The 24,089-nt window shown below is 38.0% G+C and overlaps 2 protein-coding genes across 2 annotated transcripts in view; one reads left to right on the forward strand and one right to left on the reverse strand.

The window, feature by feature from the left end:
• drk (growth factor receptor-bound protein 2 drk) overlaps nt 1-24,089 on the forward strand; it is a 37,659-nt gene that overhangs the window by 1,950 nt on the left and 11,620 nt on the right. The window lies entirely within an intron of this gene.
• Nucleotides 5,000-15,988, reverse strand: Amun (protein amun). Its single transcript, XM_046634857.2, has 4 exons — nt 14,821-15,988; nt 11,806-11,902; nt 11,210-11,525; nt 5,000-10,878 (listed from the first exon to the last, which is right to left on the reverse strand). The coding sequence occupies exons 1-4, from the start codon at nt 14,967-14,969 to the stop codon at nt 10,292-10,294; spliced, it is 1,149 nt and encodes a 382-aa protein (XP_046490813.1). The 5' UTR covers nt 14,970-15,988; the 3' UTR covers nt 5,000-10,291.

Raw genomic sequence — 24,089 nt, forward strand, 5'->3', positions numbered from 1 at the left:
ATTCTCGCAATTTCTTTTTTAGTAGGTATTGTGTTCGCTAAAGTGTTTCCGTTAAAAATGACGTCGAACATTTCTCCCAGATTTGAAAGTAATTTAGCAATACCAATATTCACTCGAAAGTGAATCACACAGACCGAGGCGCGAGAGGTTTCTTACTTTCCGCAGAATACGGATTAAATTCGTTTAGATTGAATCAACGCGTCTAAAAATCATCGAAACTTTCGTCATCACGTGGCATCTGTAACAAATAAATTCAGGCGAAGGTAATGAAGGTAAATCCCTTCATCTATTACGAAGTCGAATCAGTTTCGACGAATAGTGAACAGGCATTCGCGCATGAGTAATCGGCGTGAGATGCGGTTCCAAAGATTCGAAGAATTCGATTATTCACAAATGTGAAAGTTTGTTTCTCAATTTGACGTTAAAATAAATCTAAGGAATGTTCAATTTTCGGTCATTCCATCGATATCAAACAGCATTCAATATAAACTTAATATTTTTACAAAATATTATCATTTTTCTGAAACAAGAATCTCCAATAATTCCAGATGGGAATTCCTTTATCATGTAAAAATTAGGTCAAACTGACTTACACTTGTATTCTTAACTCCTCAACTATCAAAATTCCATCTTACGTTGAATCTAGAATCTATTGAACCGAGAATAACGACAATCACGGGTAGTTTGAACGCAGGTGAACCCGAAAGTTCTGGGACTTCAGATTTTTTCGTGCAAAAATGTTCCCTGAGTTCTAAATATTGAGATTTTTTTTTTTTTCTCAATTGGATAACGAGCTATTCTAACATGCGCGACAAATTTTGAAAAATAAATGACCTTTCTGATGAACATTCTTTTCCCGCCGGAGGGTCAATAAGTTTTTGGATGGAAAATTAATCCAGGGGAGTGAAAAACATATGAAAACTGGCATCGATGAGTATAAAATGGAAAGAAAAGATAGCCCGTTTCTTAAAAACACTTCTAAACAAGGGCCCTTTTTTTTATCTTCTTCAATTTTCTACTCATCGGAATCTACCGAGATTTTTCCGACGTTTTTCACCACCCGAGATTAATTTTTCGTTCAAAAACTTATCAACCCTCCGCCGGGGAGACAATTTTCTTCGAATAACCATTCGATTTTCGATATTGTCGCGCAAATTAGATATATAGTTCGATTATACGATTTGAGGAATGAAAAGCGAGGAAAGAATTTTCTCATCACTTAGATCGCGGATCAGGGTGCACTTTTGCACAAAAAAAAAAAAAAAAAAAAGAAGAAAACCAGAAGTTCCAAAACTTTCGGTTTTGCCCGCGTTCAAAGTATATACCCGTGCACGACGTTGTACTGGATGTACCCAACAACTACCTAATACCGTTTGTACCATAAACCGCAAAGTTGTTACATACCTATTACATATCTACATGTAAACCGGGTGAGTCAGAGCGAGACGAAAGAACAACATTGCGGGGGCGTCGGATCGTCGGGTGACGAAAAGAGGGGCCGGGGGGGGGGGGGGGGAAGGGGGCGGTAAAAGGGAATGGGAATGAGAGGGAGAGCGAGAGTAAGAGCAAAAGGAGAAGAACCGTCGAGGGTCGTGGGGGGCGGACGGTGGAGGGGCGGGGGAGGGGGGAGGGAGAGGATTTCCCACGTACGTACAGTTGCGTCTCGTGACACGTGTTGCACTTTACGCACAGAGGAACAGAGAGAGAGAGAGAAAGAGAGAGAGAGAGACGCTCGTATCACGCACGCGTGCAGTCTGGACGCTGGAAGTCGGATGTGTGCGCTTCGCGTAACACGCGGTTACGTTGCATACACGTACCGGTTCACATCGGTTCGTCCGTGTTTCACGTGACGTGACCTTTCGATGCTCGTCGGCGGGCCTCCCGCCTCCACCCCTTCCCCCGCCGACGAACGTTTCTCTCTTTGCAAACACGTCCGCCACTCTGTCTCTCTCTCTCTCTCTCCGAAGGCCGACTCGCCCTTCCTCCACCTTCGTCGGGAAACTCCACCAGTTCCGTTTCTCTCCTCTTCTCTTCTCTCCTCTCCTCTCCTCTTCTCTTCGGGCGACCGAGTTATGTCTGTGACGTAACAGCAGACGCCACTAAGCCAAGTACATAAGCATGCCGCGCACTGTTTACTCCTGCGAAGGTCGAGCCAGATATTACTAGGTCAGTGATCCCTGGATGCTGCCGTTGCTCCTTCCCTGCCCCCCCCCCCCCCAACCCCCTGCGACCCCCACCTATCGCATCATCGTCGTGTATTTATACATATACCCTGCATCTATGCCTAGGTATGTGTCTGCTGAGTGTGTATTTTTATTGGGTGTGTTGTGTACGTGCGAAGATGGACGAAAGCCTGTTTTACATGTATAGGCAAATTTTAAACGCTGGTTATATTAGTACATGTATCATGTATAATATAATTGTACGGTTGTACCGGTGATGAATTGATTAGGAGAATTGTAAAAGGCGGCAGTAAGTGAAATTTTCAAACAATGATAAACTACGAAGGGAACGGCAAACTGTTTTTATCTATTTTCTTCAATTTTCTTGCTGCTGGCAATTGCAACAGTTTTTTTTCTGATGATCCTCTTGAATCGCAATACGGACAAAATTGCTCATGATGTATCGATGAAAATTCAGAAGAATTATTACAAATGTACCACTTCGAAGTATACACTGAATGAGCTTTTCTTAGTTATGTTCAAATTCGCAAGACGCATGTTATAGCCATTATTGGAGCTGTAATAAGCTGTTGGATTTTATTTTATTGTGTTTCATTGAATCAAAACCGAAAACATCGAACTTTTTTGGAATATCGTTTTTTATCGTTTTCGACATCCGTTCCCCTTTGTTTCAAGCACGTAAATTTCTGGACGACTTTTTTTTGTTGTTCTTCTTTGAGTAACTATTTGGGTTTGAAAAACTTTGACGATGCGATCTCGAATTCGGAGGTAACAATCGATTAGAAATATTCCCTGCGGTCAGGATCGTCGGAATTTTATATTTTTCATCGCAAATGTATCAACTTCGTCTATAAGAAATATCGTAAGATTATTGTTTTTAAAAAAATCGAAAACGTTAAGAGTTTGACGTTGGTCCAGTTTGGTACATGAAAATCCCACATTATACACGTATGCGTAAGATATCATCATACAACACTCAATCCACATAATATATAATGGAGTTTTATTTACGTTACGTTTGTATTTCCGTGGTTTTCCAATTAGTAAGCATTATTATACGTCTCTACTATTATTATACAATAATCGTCAACGCTATATAATATATATATATTTTTATCGAATTATTTTATTTATTTTCACTCAAGATGATGACAACAACAACAACAACAACAATAATAATAATAATAATAATAATAACAACAGCAATAATAGTATTAAGAATACCAATAAATATAATTTTCAAACAGGTGCGTTTAGTGGCTGAAAAGAAAGAATGAAGAAAACAAAAAAAAGTATACAAGAAGTTATCGTGAAATTCAAGTTGCATAAAATTCAACATAATATTTATGTAAATTTATACATCTATACAATGTGTATGTATATATATATAATCTACGGCGTACATATTTTCAATAATTCACCTATTGGTTCGCTTATTTCAATCGGTTAAAGGCAACGGAGATACGAGTGTGTATATATATATAATAATATATATAATATATATATATATATATATATATACACAACAAGTATGTATATCTGTATGCATAGGTACTAATATGTATTGTGTATATGTGTAGTAGTAATAATTTGTCTCGTGAAACATAGATTTTTGTATTATTTTATTTATTATTATTATTATTATTATTATTATTATTATTATTATTATTATTACACAGTGCATAAATTTACATATGCGCATGTACGTATCTAGGGTGTGATATAATTATTAAGGACGCGTTGTTAATTATCGTACGCATGATGATAGTAATAACAATAATAATAATCATCTTGATCATACTCGATTATAAAGCAAAAAATATCGACGATAACTTGTACATATTCGCGAGTGAAAAATCGAGGGTATCGTAAGTGAAACGATAGTACGATGAGAAATAGAGGAATTCAATCTCTTTCAAAACCCAGTATATAATATATTTTGTACAGGTTTGTGTCAGTTATTAACGCTACAAGTATATATTTTATATATATATATACCTTATTTAGTTTTATTTTATTCAATTTTTGTTGTTAATTTCCCCCCCGCATTTTTTATGGCATAATTATTCATGTATTGTATCATACGTGTACAATATTAGTATAATATTCGTTATACAGGTATATTACCTATTAATATATGGTGTATATGTATTTATTACAATACATATATAATAGTTAATTATTAAAGTGTAACGAATTCTTTGCAAAGATGAACGAACTAGTTTGCTTGTTAAAATTCATAATGTTGTTGTTGTTGTTATTATTATTATTATCATCATTAATTTTTCGCGAATTTATTGTACAAATTGTATACAATATTTTATACGTATGTATAGTCGTATCATCATATACATTTTCTGTATACTGTAGCTGCAGGAATTCCGACGTCTCACGTACGTATCGTGTAATTGAAAATAACGCGTTCGTTATGACCGTTGAGGACGAAAGTGAAAATAAAAAAAAATAAAAATAAAAAATGCAGGAATAAAACAGAACGGCAAAAAGAAATTAAATTGGTGAAAAAAACTCATCGGACGACATCTGATGGTGGAAAATATTTAATCATTCATATTGTACTTATAGTTATAGACGTGTACTTGGAATCGTGTGGAAAAAAAGAAAGTAAAAGTCTAATTTAATCATCTTACCGAAAATCGATGCAATCTGAGAAATTATCACTTATCGTAATATTGATGTTTAATTCACTGTTTGTAAATGACCGTGCGTTCAATTAAATTAATGATGAACAACTTGACGATGAATAATATCGAGCATTTACCTGAATTGTAAGAAATCGAAAATGTTACAGCTAGCTATTTTACATTTGTTTATTTATTTATTTTATTTCCAAGATAGATAATGCACCTTTGTTCAATTGTTTTTTTTTTTTTTTTTTGAAATTCAGTGTTTTTATTCTCATGATTATTATTATTACATTCATTAGTATTATCAGGACTATTGTACATCGTTTCTCTCATTTATATTCAATTTTCAATACAATTATTCTTTCTTCAATTGGATTTTGACAATAAATTATTATAATTATTATAGTTTTTATTACGGATATTATTATCAATCATCGTACAAACTTTTCGAGGGATGTTATTATAAGTGATATAAGGAGCGAAACGCGAGATTCAAGCAACGCAACGATATCTCACAGTGCATGATAATAATTAATATTCATATAATGCATAATAATTGTTAAATAGAATAAGTTTTAGCCCTCGAAATTTGCATAATTATCTTCCTGCTTTTTCTGCCTCAAGTTTCTTTTTCGTTTATCGTTTTTCTTTTTTGTATTAATTATACATTCGTCGGTTCAATCGCGTCAAGTTTAAATTATATAGAAGACATGAAAAAAAAAAAGAACTAATAGGGAAATTCGTATTCCTGGAATGTTAGTTACAATACATATGTCTGATAAATTATCATTGGAATAATTAATTACCTTATGCGGATTAAAAGAATAAAAACAACAAAAAAAAAAGGGGGGGGGGGGGGGGAATATTTTATATCGGTTGCGATTTTTCTTTACAGTATTTATAAAGGGGAAAAAAATTCTTACAGTACCGAGTATTTGTAAGGAAGGAATAGAAATGAAAAAAAAAAAAAAAAAAAAAAACTTTTGTACGTTAGGAAGTGAAAAATTACTAAACAAAATTTTGTGACCATTGCACAGAAAAAACTACAGCTCATTGTTGCATCTCAATTAGTTTTCAAACTATATCGAGGCGGATTCTGCGCCAAGATAGTAAGATTTTTTCTTTAATCAAACACGAGGTTGTTTAATTGAATATGACGCCGTTCAAACTGATTTATGCAATCGCATAAATTTCGTAAAATTTATATAGGAACAAGGAGGTAAGACGCCAGATAAATAATTATAGACGCAATATTATTGTGGAGAGAACTTTAAAAATAATAATAATAATAATAATAATAATAATAATAATAATAATAGTAAAACGTGAAAATTTCTGTTTTGTGTATTATCATCATTATTATTATTGTTGTTGTTGTTATTATCGTCATCATCAGCATTGTCATTGGGTTTTATAAATTTCTATACGCGTAACAACGTGTTGCATGATAGGGATATTACATAATACTATCGTAGACGCAGTGAAAAAGGAGAGAAATGTATAATAAAAAGAGAGAAAAAAAAAATATATATATATATACATATATATATTGCAAAACAAACCAAAAAAAGAAATAAATTATGATAATTTCAACAGAATATTGTGATCGGTCGTTATACAGCCGTATAACAGATTATTTCATATCTATATATGTATTATATATTTATATATATATATATATATTATGTTTGTCGTAAAATTTAAATTACAAGTTGTTCTGCTTTTTCACTATTTCTTCTTCTTTTTTCCGTCAATTCGTTCAGATTTGCGACGTCAATGAAATCAGCCATGCGGCTAATACCACTTGATCCTTAATCTTTCTTAATTCATTATTTTGTGTAATAGGTTTTCTTTCTTTCTTTCATTCATTTATTTATTCTCATTACCAACCATTAAACTATTATTATAATTGTGCAAAAATACTAGTTAAATCCCTGTACATATACAATTAACCTCGTACATCTATATATATATATATATATACATATATATTCATATATATATGTACATATATATCAGACGTGGATGAATGTATATTGAATTCATTCGCAAGATTCCTGCCGTGATCAATGCGACGTATACGATTTTCCTGTCTCGAGCCAATTATTTATAAAAAGATTCACTACCGATATTTCTATTATTCTTTCATTTCAAACAAGCAGGCATATTAGTAGTCAGTTTTTCAACAGAAAATAAAAAAAAAAAAAAAAGAATTTAAAAGCAACGTAAAAAAAAAAAAAAACATTTCATTTACTTACAAAAATTCTATATTGTATATTATGTGTTTGTTGTGTCTATTTGGTTTTTACTCCTCCGCGCGTATTCGATTTGTTGTTTTTTTTTTTCTTCTATTTTCAAACCTATTTGTTTTTTCTCTTCCTCTTTCCAATGTTTCCGTTTTGTATAATTTTTTTTCTTCCTTCGCGACATTTTTCGTTTGTTTAATTCTTTTGTTTATAGGTACGTATATAAATTATGGTAATGATTCAGTATTACTATTATTATTATTATCATCGCCATCATCATCATCATCACCATCATTATTATTATTACTATTATCATTACATTATATTTATAAAGGTTATAATAAGTGAGTGTGTGTATATATATATATGCTTTATATACATACATATATATATGTATATATATACATTATATACATATACATATCGCTTGTATACTATTGGCGTACCGCATCAGACTATTTGCTGTGGTTTTGGATTTTGAATATTTCATTTCCAATTACATTATTGTTTTTATGTACCCAGGGTATCTATGTATGTATTAATATGTACGTATCAGTATTAATTATAATTTCATTATTCATTTAGACGGGAACTATGAAACCATATCTTCTTCATTTTCAATATTTCAGTCTCTTTCCCCCCCAACAATACATTTTTGCCTTGATGCTAAGACATCTGAAATTCAGTTGAAAGAGAATTGTTTCCTTTTTTATTTTTCATTCTCTTTTTTCAACCGATGCTTGTGAAATAAACAAGTATACCGTGAAATAATGTAAAAGGGACACCGACATGAGTCAATATATTTTCACATGTACCATTTTTTTGTTAATTTAAATTAAAATCACAGAAAAAGATGCGATAATTTTTCTAAATGTATCCATTTATTTTCTTTCGCAAATGAACTGTTTTTTTCATTTTTTATTTTTTTTTATTTTTTTTTCCACTACTCAACACCAATTGTAATTCGGTTGAGATATTGTTTACATTTTCTTTTTCGTTTGTCTTAATTTTTCCATTCTTCTCGTCTAATAAGTAATAATATACATACATTTGAAAATTATATAATATTCATTATTGTTATTATTATTATTATTATTATTATTATTGTTATTATTACCATTATTATTACAGCCTTGGAATAAAAATAAAAAAGCGAAAATCGTGTGAAAATTCATGAAATTCAAAAGTGAAGATAACGAGAGAAAAGCAATGCTGAAGAGAAAGAAAGCAAACAATTTCGTTTGAGTAATATTTTTAAACGTGGAATATTGCAGTAAAGAGAAAAACAATAAACAAAAACGCCACGAAACACAATTTTTGCTCCAAAATATCTGCAGCCTTCTCCGCCGTTCGGTTATTGAATAAAATTTACACCTCGGGTCGTCCATATTTATATATTATAGAATGTAACTGGTTTTCATTTCAGACAGATTTTTATTTATTAATTCACTTTCTCCCTTCTTTTTTTCCCCCCTTAAAAACTAAAATTTACGAACGCGTGTATTTTTGAGTGTGTGTGTGTGTGTGTGTGTGCGTGTGTCAAATGCGTGCGGTTGATTAATCATTATTCTTCGTCCGTTATTTCCAATTTCATACATACATATATATGAAAAAAAATATATATATATATATATATATATATAAACCGATATATATATTTATTATATATATATATATATATATATATATTTTTTTTTTTCAAATATTCATACACATACGTGACCACACATAAGAGATATATATGAAAGAAAGAAAAGGAGAATGAACGAACGAATCAGCGATTGAACGAATGAAAGATCAAAAAAATAAAACCCGTCGCAGTGGATTTATCATTATATTAATTAATTGATTGTATAAGTATGTATAATTGACCACTGGACGATGTCAAAGGAAGGGAAAAAAAGGAATTCGAAAAGAAATAATAACAATAATAATAATAACAAGTCATTTCATCAGTTATCTATAAATTAAACCACGCTACGCTCGCCTCATTTATATTATAATATTATATACTTATTTATGTAAGTAGAATTAGACCTAATTTTTAACTAATTAAGTTACAAAGTTAAAAATCTTTGTTTCTGTTTTCGTCTTCTCTTTTTTTTTTCACATGGATTTACTACTACCTCCTTTCTTTTCTGTTCTCTTCTCTTCTCTTCTCACTTCTGCCAAAATTCTCGCGGTTAATTCGCGGTAAGCTATTTTTATTTTTTCTTCCTTCAGTTTGTGTATAATTGCTATTACTGTGTAAGTAAATTGAGAAAGTAAAAATATAATTCATCGTTCCCTTCAATCATACTTCAATATACCACAGAACTGAACCGAACCGAACTGAACTATGAGCATCAACGTAACAAGTTGTGCAAAAAAAAATATTAAGAACAATATGAATCATAATGATAATAATACAACTGTAAAGAGAAGTTTGTCGAATTGAATTCCTATTCGCGAGTGTGCTCGATGTGTTTTTTTTTATTTTTTCTTCTTGTTCTACTGTAATTACATTTCCGGGCGTAAAATATTCACCAAGAGAATATATCTCACGGAGAAGAGAAACGAGATATGAGAGTAAAAATCGAAAGAAAATAGTAATAATAGTGGTTTTTTTTTTTTTTTGAGAAAAAAAAACAAAACAATTTTTTAATTTTTTTTTTAATCTGTGGTAAGGGGGGGGGGGGGGAAAGGAAGAAAAGAAATCCTGTGGTACATTTTTTTTTTTTTTATCCTGTTTACATTCAACTTAATAACTTGGAATAGGTTGCAGTATGTTTAAAATGAGTCTTGTCATTTTCCTCGTTTTTTTTTTTTTTTTTTTAATAGTTTTTTTTTGTACTTATATATATATATATTTTTTTTTGTCGTTTTCTATATTTTTCTCCATCTCGAATTAAGAAAAGAATTATTAATAATAATAATGACAATAATAATAATATTAATAATAATAATAATAATAATGATACCCCCTAAAATGGGGGGGGAAGGGTACGGAGTTGCAACGGTGGCTGTTGGTGGTGCGACGGTTGACCGTGACTTTGAATCAAGGGGTAGAGCGAAGAAAGAAGGGCAAGGGGCAGTGGGGAGATGGGGGGTGGAGCGTCAGAGCTTAGTATCGCCTTGCCACTATCAGTGCATAGTTACTTCCCGATACAATGTTGCGACTAATGGTAGTTGTAGTTATCATCGTGGATTGTGATGGTGATTGGCTATTAGTAGGGGGTCACTTCTTGCTTTTTTTAGACGGCGGCTCTTGGGTATTATCCTGAGAGTCCTCTGTGTCCTCGCTGTCCGTCGGCCGATTGTTGCTGTCGTCGTTTGTTGCGACAGAGTCGTTTGTGTCTTCGCTTGGCGTTACCGTTGTCGTTGTCGTTGTTGTTGTTGTTGTTTTTGTCGTCGTGGTCGTCGCGTCCGACTCTGTCTCCATTTCAGTCTCCTTTGTAACCGTCGTTGTTGTCGTTGTTGCCGTCATTGTCGCCGCCTCCGCTGCTGCTATAGTCGCTGTCAGGGTGGCTGGCTTGTCCAGCGAATCCTCGGTGAACGACGTTGTACTATTTTCATCAATCGCTGCTGGATCTATCGGATCCTTGTTACCATTCGATACCGCAACCACTCCTCCAGCCACTACTTCCTCCTCTTGGTTACTGTCGTCAGATGGTTCTGTTGTCTCTCCGTTTGTCGGATGCGAGTTACCGTTCTCGGTTGTACCTGGTATTCCGTCCAACAATTCTGGCTGCAATTCTGAGGCTACGTAGTGCGTCCATAGCGCGAGTTCAACTCTGTGCGGGCTCCACGATTTACCATTTGATACTAAAATTTCAAACAAGGAGAAAGAATGTAAGGTTTTGCGGATCGATAATTTCTCTACTCTCGTGCATTAATCAGAATGTGATTTCCAAAGTTCAGTGAATTTTTAACTTGATAACAGAAACAGTCACAGTTCACCTTACGAATGAAAAAATTAAAGAAAAGGGAAAAAAAACTACTCGTGACAAAAATTTCAGAAAATCACGAATCGAACATCACGATACCAATTCCTCCGCAACTTTTATCAGCTTGCGGTTAACCGAGTTTGAAATCAATCGAATCACCAATTCGTAATTTGGAACATGGTGAAGAATTAATTAGAATGTGTACGTACTTTGTTTGTTGAGCCTTTCAACTGTGGTCTGAATGTGCTGGACAAAGTTCAGGTACTCCTTGGTAGTGTAGTCGATGCCTTCGATTTCTGGAATAGCCATGAGGCATTCGTCGGCCATGAATGGAGCATTTTCCGGTGAAGCAGCAGCGAGTAGGGCGGAGGCCATGGTAGTGCCGACCCCTTTTAAATTTGATAGGGCAGTGATAGCCTGTTCCAGGTTTGGCAGTTTCTTAAAGGCTTTTTTTGTCTCAGCCATAACAGCTCTGGGTGTATTCACCTTGACCAGGTACGAAAGTTGGGGATAAAATTTGCCACGCTGTGACGAAAAACAACAGAGTTTTGTTAATTCTCATTCATTAAAGGTTTAGTAAACTAGTAAAACGATAACCGAGAAAATACAGTATTTCCATTTTCCACACCCCTTCCAGATCATTGGCCCAATGTTTATTTAATCCCAATTCTGGATCATACGAATTTAACAGCAACTGTTAATTACTCGGCGACAAATTATAAACACGGTCGTTCTGTTTTCATTGCCCCTTTGGTTTATCGAGACAACAACTTTTGGTATAACAATGATGATTATAAACTCTTACCGTTTGTTTCCATTTCATTGTCTGTACCAGCTCTTCGTGAATAAGATGAGCGTCCTTTCCTCTCGATTTGATTTTCTTAGGCAGTTCATTTTGGTACCTATGAAAAGTATGTTCAACTCTCAAGTTATGCACAGTCTGTGTGTTTGTGGATTAATAAACAGCCTTCATTCCTACATTTTCATTGCATTTTCTAACACGAAATACAATTTTTCCTTTCATTCTTTCTTGATGGACTTATCTTAGCTTCAACTAAGAACGTTTTTTCATCATTTTTCTTTCAAGTTAATATGAAAACAATCTCGTCAAAAATTTCTCAAATCAGAGGCAATTGTAATTCAATATAAACAATTATTTAAGCTATATGCAGTTGAGTCCTGAGTGTAAAATTTATTTAATCTAAAGTAGTTGAAAAATTTCACAGGCAAACAGTGACACGCAGAACGAGACGCGCGTTTTCTAGAATTTACAATTCACAATTCATTGTCGGCTTAATTAATGCTGTGAAGAAACGATCCAACAGCATCTGACCGCACATGCGCATAATATGTTAGGAATGGTTTTATGATCTGCGGGTTATCAACTTCTCTTCTCCACAGTTTCTTTTTACTCTATTCGAGTTGGAAGATGGACTTGTTTCTAGGTATGGATCGATATATAGGAATTTTACATCTCTAAGCTAAATAATTATTCTCATCGTTGTGATTGATCCTTCATTTGTCTGTGACTTTACACACAAAGTATTCTACAAAGTGAATGCATGTGTTGGAAACAGGAAATAATTGTTCTTCACATTATTTGAAATTACAAGAATAATTCTAGTGTTGAAGGCTTACAATTAGTCGCATACTCAGATCGGATTATTGACTCTAAAATATGTTCGAGAAATACTCTGTACTGATTTTTTCCCCTCTTTCGTTAGTTTCTTTCAGTTCCAATCCCAAGTCATAAATATCTTACTTAAAAAAATTAAAAATAATATGTATTGTCGAGTCATTGTGTAAAAAATTCAAAAAAATAACCATCTCCTTTTCCAAGTCTCTCTCTTTCTCCCTTTCTCTCCATTATTTAAATTTTTTGATTATTCATAGATACGAGTGATGAAAAAAAAAACCTCCAACTTTGAGATGCTATAGACAACATATAATGTTTCACAATGAAAACAAAAGAAATATAACGAATTTGAATAACGATGCTGTATAAAAAAAAACAAATAGAATAGTTGCAAGTTTAACGACTACAGAAGTCAGTATTTCCTGATAATAATCATCATAATATGCCGTATTGCAGGATTTTGCCGAATTGACATCGAATGTACTGTACATCATCAGGCACCACGTTGTCAGTCTAGCGATCCGCCGCGGGTTAATTTCACAAGAAAGTTCTCAGTCATTAATTGGAAACATTTTCCCCGCTTTTCGAACTCCGTTACAATACGAAGACATAATGGAAAATAGAGGGAAAGCTTCGAAGGTTTTCGATTCGAACCGTTCGAATGAATGAATGAATGAACGAATGAACGAATGATGAATGAATGATCGCGAAGAATAATAATTACAAGGATAAATTTTACTATTTATTTTCTTTTCCCGCCTCCCCTCTTATCGCGCATATTATTATAAATTTAGCGTGGTAGCGCGAACGAGTCCGTTATGTCTCTCTCTCTCTCTCGGACTTTTTCTATCCTTATTTTTCCCCCCATTTCGCACCCTATCGCCGTCTCTCTTTGTACGTCTCCATTTTGAGAGGCTCGGCCAGCGGCACACTTGCCGCTGCCGCTGCCGCAAGAGAGAAGGGAAAAACACGCGCGCACACACAGAGGCGGCATCAAAGCGCTGTGCACACAGCCTTGAAAATAAAGCGAACACAGCTTCTAGAGAGCCTCCTCGTGATATTGTTTACCGGTAGGTATGTATATACGTACGTGCATATCTAGATAGCTCAACGTGGCGAAGATGCCAAGCAGCACACTCAGTCTATCTATGTATGCACATGTGTAGACACGTACGTATAATATTTTTCTAACACCGATGATGGTTTTCTCCTTAATTTCGTGTTCGTGTTATTATCAGGGATCCTTGTGTGCATAGTACTACATGCGTTGATATTTTTATTTTTTTTATTCTTTATTTTCTCAACAAAATTAAAAAAATGCAAAATAAGTTCGATGGGATAGGAGTGAATTGAAATGAGGAGAAAATAAAGTTAAGCGACGAAGAATTAAGGGAAGGGGAGTGAATTGACGAGAACGAGGGAGGGAAAAAAACGGCACGGAGAAAAATTTTTCAAACTACGGTCGCGGTTGATGTGGGGAGAAGGCAGACATGATGCGGATAGCTCGGAGGCCAGGCAGGCCAGTCGCTTGCTTTGCCGACTTGCAGGAATGATCGTGACATCACTGGCCGACAAGCTGAAACGTTCTACACGTACACACAGGCGCTGATGCGAGGAACGAGAGAAAGAGCGACAGAGAGATTTGAAATGTACGACGAAGAGTCGGATGTAGAAGGGCGTGAAAAGGGGTTGAGAAGCGAGAAAAGATAAGGAAAAAGTGAGAAAAATTGGTGCAAATGTATCGAAGCACTTGTCATCGGCGGGTGTCCCACGTGACGCGAAGGTTTGTCGGTATTTTAATGAGCGGGACATTCGAGTGGGGGGGGGGAGGGAGAGAGAAAAAGATATACGTATGGTTGTATCGAATCGGCGCGCTCACACAGCGACGCGCTCTCTGCTCTCCGCGTGTGCATGATACACAATCGTCGATCATGCCGGAGAGCAATGGGATGAAATAGGGAACACGGAGTGAGCGAGACGGAGAGAGAAGGAGGAAGATAGAGGGAGAGAGAGAGAGAGTAAGAGGAGGCGATTAAGAAGAGGAGCAGAGAGCAGCGGCAGCAGTGCGCTACGTGCGATCATCAAGCGCGCTTCGAGTTCATTGTCCGGATTGGGTTGCCCCCTTGACAAAAAACTAATCCTCCACGATGTGTGAAAAGACGTAGAGAAGTAGTATCGACTCACCAGTTATCCAGCTTGATAAGTTCCTCGGGTTTCTTGGTCTTCAAGTCCGCCTTTAGCCTCAGCGCCTGAGGATATAGCTTGATAACGTGTTCAAATTGGCTCGCCGTACCTTCGGCGAAGAAAGTCGCCGTGTCTTTCACGGAAGCCATTGTGATGAAAACTGTCGGTCGGTATACGTCTCTTTGCCGACTGAGGGCAGCACTACTCGACGTTAATACTAGAGCTTCGCGAGTCGAGTCGAGTCGAGTCGAGCCGAGCCGCTTCCCTTTTCAATAATTCCCTTCTTCTCCAACTTCGACTGCTCTGCTCGCCTGACTGCCGCCGCTCACCCAGCTAGCCTAGCTGCTCGCTGCTGCTTCTCTGCCTGCTGCCGCTGCTGCCTTTCCCCCCTTAGCGACTAGCGACCGGGCGACCGACACGACTCGCCTCTCACGGTCGACCAACACGAGCGCTCACCGATGCCCACCGCACAAGCACACCACTCTCCGCTGCCGTCGGTCTTTTTCTCCTTCTCTCTTTCTCTCTACCTCTATCAATTTATCTATCTATCTCTTTCGCGCTCTCTACACCGCAACGAACGAGAGAGACTATAAGTGAAATTTCTCACGTCACGATTTTATAAACCCAGAGCTTTTTAAGAAACTTTTTGCAAAATGCTACAGCCGGTTTCGAATACGCGAAACATGAACTATCCGCTCCGTGTTCGCACACCAACGTCTGTCTCTACTACCTGCTCACGGTTCACTCGTGAATAGATATTGCTTAGCTTACTCTCTCGGCGCGTAGAGAGCGGACGGACGACGGGCTTTTCAACTGTTCGGTGGCAGGACTCACTCACTCTTTCTCTGAAGCGACTGGCGCGCTGAAACTCGATTCGGAAATTACACAAACGCCGCGGCGGAGCGGAGATCGATGCTAGGCGAGGGAACAGCCAGCGCAGCGAAGCCGACACTCTACACAGAACACGCTCTCTGTCTCTCTCCCTCGCTCACCCCTCCTCTCGTCACCCCCCAGCCATCCTCGTTTGTAGTTGTGTATATGGCTTCGAACACGCCGCCCTCTGTGCACAGCCCAACGAAGTGTTTCGTCGGTGAGCCAGGGAGAGTCGAGTAGAGGAGAGCGTGTGCCTTTGTGTGAACGCCATCATCCCTTCCACGCCCCTCTTTCAACCTCTCTCCCTCCTCACCGCCCCTCCAGTCCCCACTCACCACCACCACTACCGCCATCACCATCGCTACCATAACTACCACCACCACCACCACCACCACCACCACCACCATCTTCATCACCACTACCACTACCTCTCTCTCCCCCCCCCATTCGACGCCATCGACGTCGTTGTGTATGTGCGCGTTTATACCGCGTCCTCTCTACCTACGTCAGCGTCGCCCGTCCCGTCCCGATGTCGCGACTGTCCCGGCCATAAGCCGCCTGCCAGCGACTGCACCGTTTCTTCGCTCTTATGTAGGTAGCACAACGACTAACGGACCGTGTACGTGCATCTATGTCGCTTTGCACACCGTGCATACACGTAGGCACAGGCATAGAGCCTTGCCGAGAATTATATCGCTCGCTCATTCGAAATTATAAAACTACATCGTCACTCGCTGTTGTACCTGCGCGCATTTAACACAAAAAGCAACGTGTTCATTTCGTTTCGTTCGTTGGCATAATCATTGATTTATTTTTTTATACGTATATACGCATACATAGGGTATATATATTTACGGACTGGAGGGAATATCGCACGGCGACTCAGTACCGGTAGAGAATTTTTGAAAATTGAATATAAATGTACGGATATCTTATAAACAAGAAGGAATTTTTTGACTAGTCTATTTTTCCAACACGTCGGAACGTCAACGTTCGTGTTCATCCTTCGGCCTGGTATTCGCTTCTTATTTTCTACACATAGTAATATCGCGCAGCTGGGTTGTCGTCGGTATTCCTACCGATTTCCTACCTACCCTCTGTCACGTGTACCGTTAACCATTAACCATTATCCTTGCAGTTTGCATGCCTCTGTACACAGGTATCTTTCCGCCTAGGTACGGTTTACGATTAGGTGTACAGCTGTGCAGGTATGACGCTGTGTCCTAGAAGGTATATTCTATGGCACCGTATCGTACGGTAAAACCGAGGAGGAAAGTTTCTCCGTTTGTGCGTCCGTTTCTGGCATAGGGCTATGCGTATTACGAACGAAACTCTCTATAGGCGTTTATAACTATGACCGTGAACGTGAGAGTGCCGAGATATTTATTATATACGCTCGCATCATAAGCAATAAGGGCGATCAATTATTTCGATGATCTCGCTACGTCTATCGGTGACGTTCAAGTATGCAGGCGAAGCTTCTCGTCCGATATTATGTGCCCTGGTGAAAATGATTTCCACGAATTTCTACCAATTTTTCCGAAAATTGGGAGACTGTACAATAGCTATTTATGTGGCATGCCCGTAAACCGCCTGTTTTTTTTGGCAAGGATAAAGATTTCAGGACGAGCTGAAGGCGAGCCGGAAGCGAGTACTGAAATTATCCGAGCCGAAAAACGGTTTACGGGCATGCCACATACAATATTTTTTACGGTATGGGCATTGAAAAGCAAAACGAAGCGATTACGTCGCCCCATCTGTTCGACGAAGCTACTTTATTCGGCAGTTTGGGATGCGCACTTCGAACTGCGCATGAAAACTGCGGAATAAAGACTTTATTCCGCAACCTTGTTCGCTGCCGTATAAAGCGTCATTTTACGGAACGAAAACTGCCACAAAAAGTGGACTTTTCAATGCCCATGCCGTAAAAAATATTGTAAATATGCATGTATAGTTTTTCATAAAAAACTTGTAGATTGACATGAAAATTTTTCTACTTTCAGTAAAAAAAAAAATAAATAAATAAATCTGCAAGATACTGCAATTTTTAACAAAAATTTGACAATTCTTTACGAAAAATTATGGATATTGAAAAAAATTTTCTACGATATGGTATCATATGCTTTCAATTACTGTAAAAATTCGTAGTAGCGGAAATTTTCACCAGGGTACTACATTGTACAGTATTTTTAGATGTTATACGTACGTGCAACTTTTAAACTTGGTAGTATACCACACGACCGTTATGCGAGACACGTGCGTAAGTAAATATGACGTTAAAACGTCACGTCTGGGTACGATGTACCTCTAGTCAGGACATGCACACCTATAGATAAGGTCGGTAGGTAGGTAGGTAGGTAGGTAGGTAGGTAGGTATCTGGTTTATGCCGTTCGGCCAAATAACCTATTTGGCAAAGGGAATTACGGCCGCTCAAAATACTCTCGCTAATATCCCCTTGCTCAGTTTATGCAGCAGGAATTACAAATTTGAGTGTGTGTGTGTGTGTGTGTGTGTGTTGCAGCAGACATTATAAATATATTTTAACATCTAGACGTGTATATACATATATCTATCGATAGTGTTAAATAATTTTCACACTAAACTTCAGTATCTGCACTGTTAACGGTACAGTAAGTGCTCTCAAAAAAAAAAAAAAAAAACGGAGACAGGTACAAAGCAAATCTATGTATAAACAAATAATTGAGTGAAATCAAACAAGCCTGCTTTGTCATTCCGTTGATTGTACTTTATACACGCTTCTCCACAAATTCGGTGTCATGTGCAACATGTGTCTATCGCATACAAGTATTTTAGGTATTTCCCGACGAACATGAATAACGCGCGGAGAAGACTGCTGCACGACTTAATAATAAACTGTAAGTATAATTCCGAGTTACCGGCGTGTAAACGATCGCCGTGGTCGTCAATGGATTGTAAATAAACCGCGGTGCGTCTCTACTGCAGGGCATCTAATACTCTATAATATACATTCTGACGTATTATACATACCTATACTAATATATCCGATCATGCACACGACCACTACTACTACTACGACTAGGACCGTTGAAACTACACTACACTATACGTCTGAGTAAGCCCCGCACACCCGCATATCGGTATAGTAGAGAGGGTACTGATTATGAATCAGGGGATTTATTTCTAGAGACGAACGAATGAATGAATGAATGAAAGTGGAGTAGATACATACATCTCGGTGTGTAGGTATGTACGATACCACGTGCCTTACGCATATGCATGCATGCGTGCACATACGACTCGATTCGGTACGTGCCATTGTGTGTATAACACATGTAAAACTGGGACGGAAGACGAGAGACGCCGAACGATATATGTATGGATATGGTACATATACCCACATATATATATATACTCCCACACAAACACATGTTTAGCTTTGCCACCCGTTTCCCGAACCGTGTGTACGACGGCGCAAGCCACGTGTAGTCTTGTTGTCCGGTTCTATGCATAATATACACACATGTACCGCATTGAAATCCCCGCGTAAGATCGTTGACACCTGTCGAACGATTTACGTTACTCGTTTGTAAAGCTTCGTTTTGACATTTTGGCAATTTGCGATTCGCGTGAGAATGGAATTAACACGCTTGTTTTGCAATCCATGTTCAAATCCCATGACAATACACATAATATGATGCAAAATACATATGGGTAGTAACCAACAAATGCGTAACCAACTTTTATAGATTATGCACGGAAATGTTAAACTACTTTGGGTATATCGTATTAAGCAGACAGATGACTTTTCGCGTGGAGACTAGCTTTCTAGGTACATTCATTCGTATTTTGAATTGAAAGATTAAGTCCCGGTTCGATTGAACAGAACAACAAAAGCGTAAAACGACTTTCGCCCATGTGTCAAAATTTTTGTTACACGCGGTTGTACGGAGAAATGGATAATAATAATCGACAAAACGAAGGCTGCATATTATTCTTTACTTGTACAAAATTCATATCCACGTTTCCTTTTTCCGGCATAGAATTCGAACGAAGTGTATTACGTTACTTCCTTTTTTATGAGGATTAAGTCATAAGTAACGTTACACGTGTTTAGGGAAAAGTCGTTACTTCGCAGTATATTGCAAACCCAACTCTTTGAATGTAATTCTAAAATCAAGCAACAATTATGATTTTTTGTTTTCTTTCCCGCATTATGTTTCGTTACGTTAACGTTACGAAACTTCAGTTTCACTACTATTTCATATCCAAATCGAAAGTATAATAGCACAGGCATCAATGGAGATAATATAGTATATACTTATACTACGCTCCGTCGCAGATAAAGAAAATAAATAAAATAATATAAACAAATACGAGAAGATGACTGGGCCAAGTTACACATTGGTCGAGGAACCCTACCGGGGCCTACCGCACATTGACATCTATGTACGTTAATTGTACGCGGTGCCGCGGTATATGTGGCACCTCGTAGAGCTTGTAATGACTCACTAATATTTACATACTTATATTTCAAGGCCTCTATATTACTGTTATCTAAATTGGATTATCGTACGTATACGGTGTAACGGGTGGGAGGACGATGACCTTGACCTAGGACAACGCGTATCTTTATACGTAAATACAAATCTTGAATGCACGCGTGTGTATGTGTTCGTGTACCACGCGGTAGTAGGACTGACGTAAAATGTATCGCATTGCGTTAAATAATCCCTATGCACATGATTTCGATCACGTGTCGGTGGGATACGGTTCGTTATTTTATACACCTACGCCCACGTAACAAAGCTTCTTCGGTATAAATAGACGCACGAATATACACACATTAACACAAATATTGTGTAGTTGTCACGATGAGACAGGTGGTTATTACAGGTATTCGATGTATGTAAACGTCACGATCCTATAACTGTAATCGCATGTACATATAATACATATGCATGTATAAAATAAAAATACAGTCAAGGCAATGGTTATAACCGTTTGAGGTAAGCATAAATTAACGTGTTTCCTCATCAATGGACATGGGGATCTTTGAATCCGAGCGGGGGTTTGACGATTCGTATGAAAATTAATGGAAAAAATTCAGGCGTATACAGTTCCGCGTACCTCGAATTCGACGAACACGAAATATGGGACTTGTGTGTATTGAATTTCATCTCCGAAACGGTCTGTGTATATAGGGACAAGGCATAGAACTTATTCCCCCGCGGGCCAAAATGCTGCTCAAGAGCAGATGGGGATATTTTACCCCTGGTAAAAAGCGGGGCGGTTTGCTGGCTGGCTGGCTTGCCTGCTTGCTTGGCCTGCTGGCTTGCTGTGCAGGGTTTAGAGCCCCGCCGGGTGTTCTGCCACGACTGCTGTTTCAGTTTACAGCCTTAAGTCCGGTTTACAACAGATGCTAACGCCCAGTAACCATGCGGCACACTTCGACACCGACCTCACGTACGCAGGAATACCTCCTCTCTGTGCGCGTGTGCGTTGCTCTGTGGCCGCACAAGGCGCTGCGTTCGTTGTAAACCAGGCTTGAGACCAGATTAACCTGACCGCTGCAGCGCTTCATGCGTGTTTGTGCACACAGGCATAGAACGGTCTGTAGAAAGAACAGCCGTGGCTTAAACCCCGTATACAGAATTGTGTTGGAAAATTTTCCGTTTTCTTTTGTATCGGCTTGAATTTTTGAAATTCGAACATGCTGAATTGACGAAAAATTCCACGTTAAACAACAACTCGTATGACAGTTATCGCAGCGTGACGTTGGTATGTTAAGTATTTAATACACGCACTTGTTACGAATGATTCGAACGTGGGCGGATTGTGGGCGGGAATTTCTTATTCATACACAATTGAAAAGCGTGGTTCATGTCGTTTAAGGCCAAAACAGACGAGCGTTGGTAACGCGATTACATCTTTTCTTCAGTTTCCAACGAAGGAACCACGCTAATTTGAATTACAGAAAATTGTACACGGGGTTTCCGATCTTACCGACTGAGATGTCATCGGTTCTATTTTAACCATATCATTGCCAGATGGCGATACCTCGTGGGGGAAATATATCCGCACGTCGCGGTATGATGCGATTCGATCGATATTTAATCGGCAAAACGCGGCCCGTGGGAATAGATTGCGCTGGGATTCGTGGCGGGTGGATAAAAAATTAAAAGGTTGGGAGGATGGAGGCAGAGGCAGGTACGATCAATTGGGTTAATTGCCAAGAATTACCTGATTACTTTCCTAACTATTGCAAAATTCATCAAAAATGTACAATCCAGTTGAAGAAAATGAGTTAGGTACCATCAATCGAAGGCTGGTTGGCACTCGATTCGGAATCGCGCATCTAGAACGCGAGTTCTCTTATACTGGCCGCAGCACGCGTCAGCGAATTACGTCAATCGCTCGACTGACGCAAGTCTGGTAAGGGTATAATGTAATTTTTTTTTTCTTACTTATTTCACATCTTCCTTCTTGTTGTCCAACTCCCACCACGTATTCGTTGCGATCGCAATCGCAACACGATATGATTTGACAAATTGGTCGTCACGCGCGTTTTTCGTAGATTTCAAAATGCTATAATTCACTTTGCTTAAACCATACGTTCCTCAAATTATAACATACGTGTTATCAATCTTTGTATAATAAAAATTTTATCAAACTTTCTCTCGATTTATATGTCTGTACATTCTTATGTTATATACATGACGATATATTGGGGTATGTATTTATTCCTTGAAAGTATAACGTCGAAAATTAATGTATCGGAGCTAGATTCTTTTAAACTAAATTTTAATTTTAAATCCTACTCAAGCAACCGATACCAACTTTCTCAAAAATGAGATAGGGCCGTGAATTTGAAAGCCATATTTTCAGCGATAGTTAACATAGTCATCGTAGTAAACCAGATGAAATGTTTGTTATATTGACCCACTTATCATTCCGTATAATTAACCCTAGTCGCTTACACCTATGGAAACTTCCACATTACTTACACGGGATTACTCAAACCCCAGCCAACTTTGGAACGTTTTTACTGTGCGCAACATTACGTTATGCACAGTTATGAGTTGAACAAAATTCTGAGACAAAACTTAACAATTCAGAAATCGATTCCGATCTTAGTTTTGGCAAAAAACCATGGAAGATGTGGGAGAAATTCTTGAAGCAAAAAAAGTAAAACGATACGCAATACATAGATGGGGTCTCTGAGAGTGAAAAGTTGTTTCATCCTTCATTTTACTTGCACAAGCAACCCTGATTCAAGCACGCTGATTTCAAAATTGTACGTTAAAGTCGGTTCTAGGATCAACTCGACCCCGTGTAAGTGACTAGGGTCAAGTATCAAACATTATCGTTATCAATCGCATCATTATTTTGGTGTTGAACAAAACTAATGAAATGAAAAGATTCTCCATTGTTGATTTTCTCCGTAGCCACGACGGCGACAGAATCAGACTCCAGCTGTGGTTTTTCTCGCGCTGTGCGGTCCGTACTTTCCCCGTCGTCGAGCGTCTCTCTATCTCTTCATCTCCCGTGCTCAAGCCCGCGGTTTTTCTCAGACTCGTCCCGTCTTCTTCTCTCTCCTTGCAGCCCTTCTCTATCCCGCTCTTCTCGTTGCAGGGGCCGCCCGTTTGTCCGGGGATCGCATTTAAGTACCTTTCATCTTCTTTTCGAAGAGACGTGCATGCATGCATGTATTATACCTGTACGCAGGTATACATAACCGGAGAGCGACCTGCATCGAAAAGGGCAGAAACTACGTGCGAACTGTAGGGCCGTCGTGCTTCTTTCTTCTATTTTTCGTTCCTCTTTGGTGGATCCTTAAGGGATGTACAAGCATGCGCAGTGGACGATGTTGCTTGACAATGATAGACTTAGCCGAGTTCACGTAGAGGAACTGAACCCAACCATCATCGTCCACCATATATAGCTATATATCCCACTTGAAATAAACACAGTTCTCATTCTGTCTCACTCTTTTCATCATCGTACAGTCGTTGGACATGCGTTGGGCAGTATGTGAAAACTCTTTCATCTCTCTATCGTATGCAGCATCGTATGTGGGTAGCGTTTCCCGGATACATTGGTTAATAAAGCTGCGCAGTAATAATACAACGTAACACAATACAAATATATTACATTTATCAGAATGAGTCCTTCTTTAATTCTCGAAACGATCCCGATTCAAAGCAAAACGGTACGAATCGGTTATTTTAGCTGGGTACAACCTATCAATCACACTCGATTTTCAAACTCCTATTAGTCCCTTATTATGGTATGTTCAATTTCGTCGATGAGTTTCGTTCTACGCCGGCAGACAGGCGACGTCCGATACTTTCGACCTTCCGGCGGAATGGATCAGTGACCGCCACATATGATTCACGCACAAAAATTTATCTTT

Source organism: Neodiprion pinetum, chromosome 7 (genome assembly GCF_021155775.2).
Source record: "Neodiprion pinetum isolate iyNeoPine1 chromosome 7, iyNeoPine1.2, whole genome shotgun sequence".
Lineage (NCBI taxonomy): Eukaryota > Metazoa > Arthropoda > Insecta > Hymenoptera > Diprionidae > Neodiprion > Neodiprion pinetum.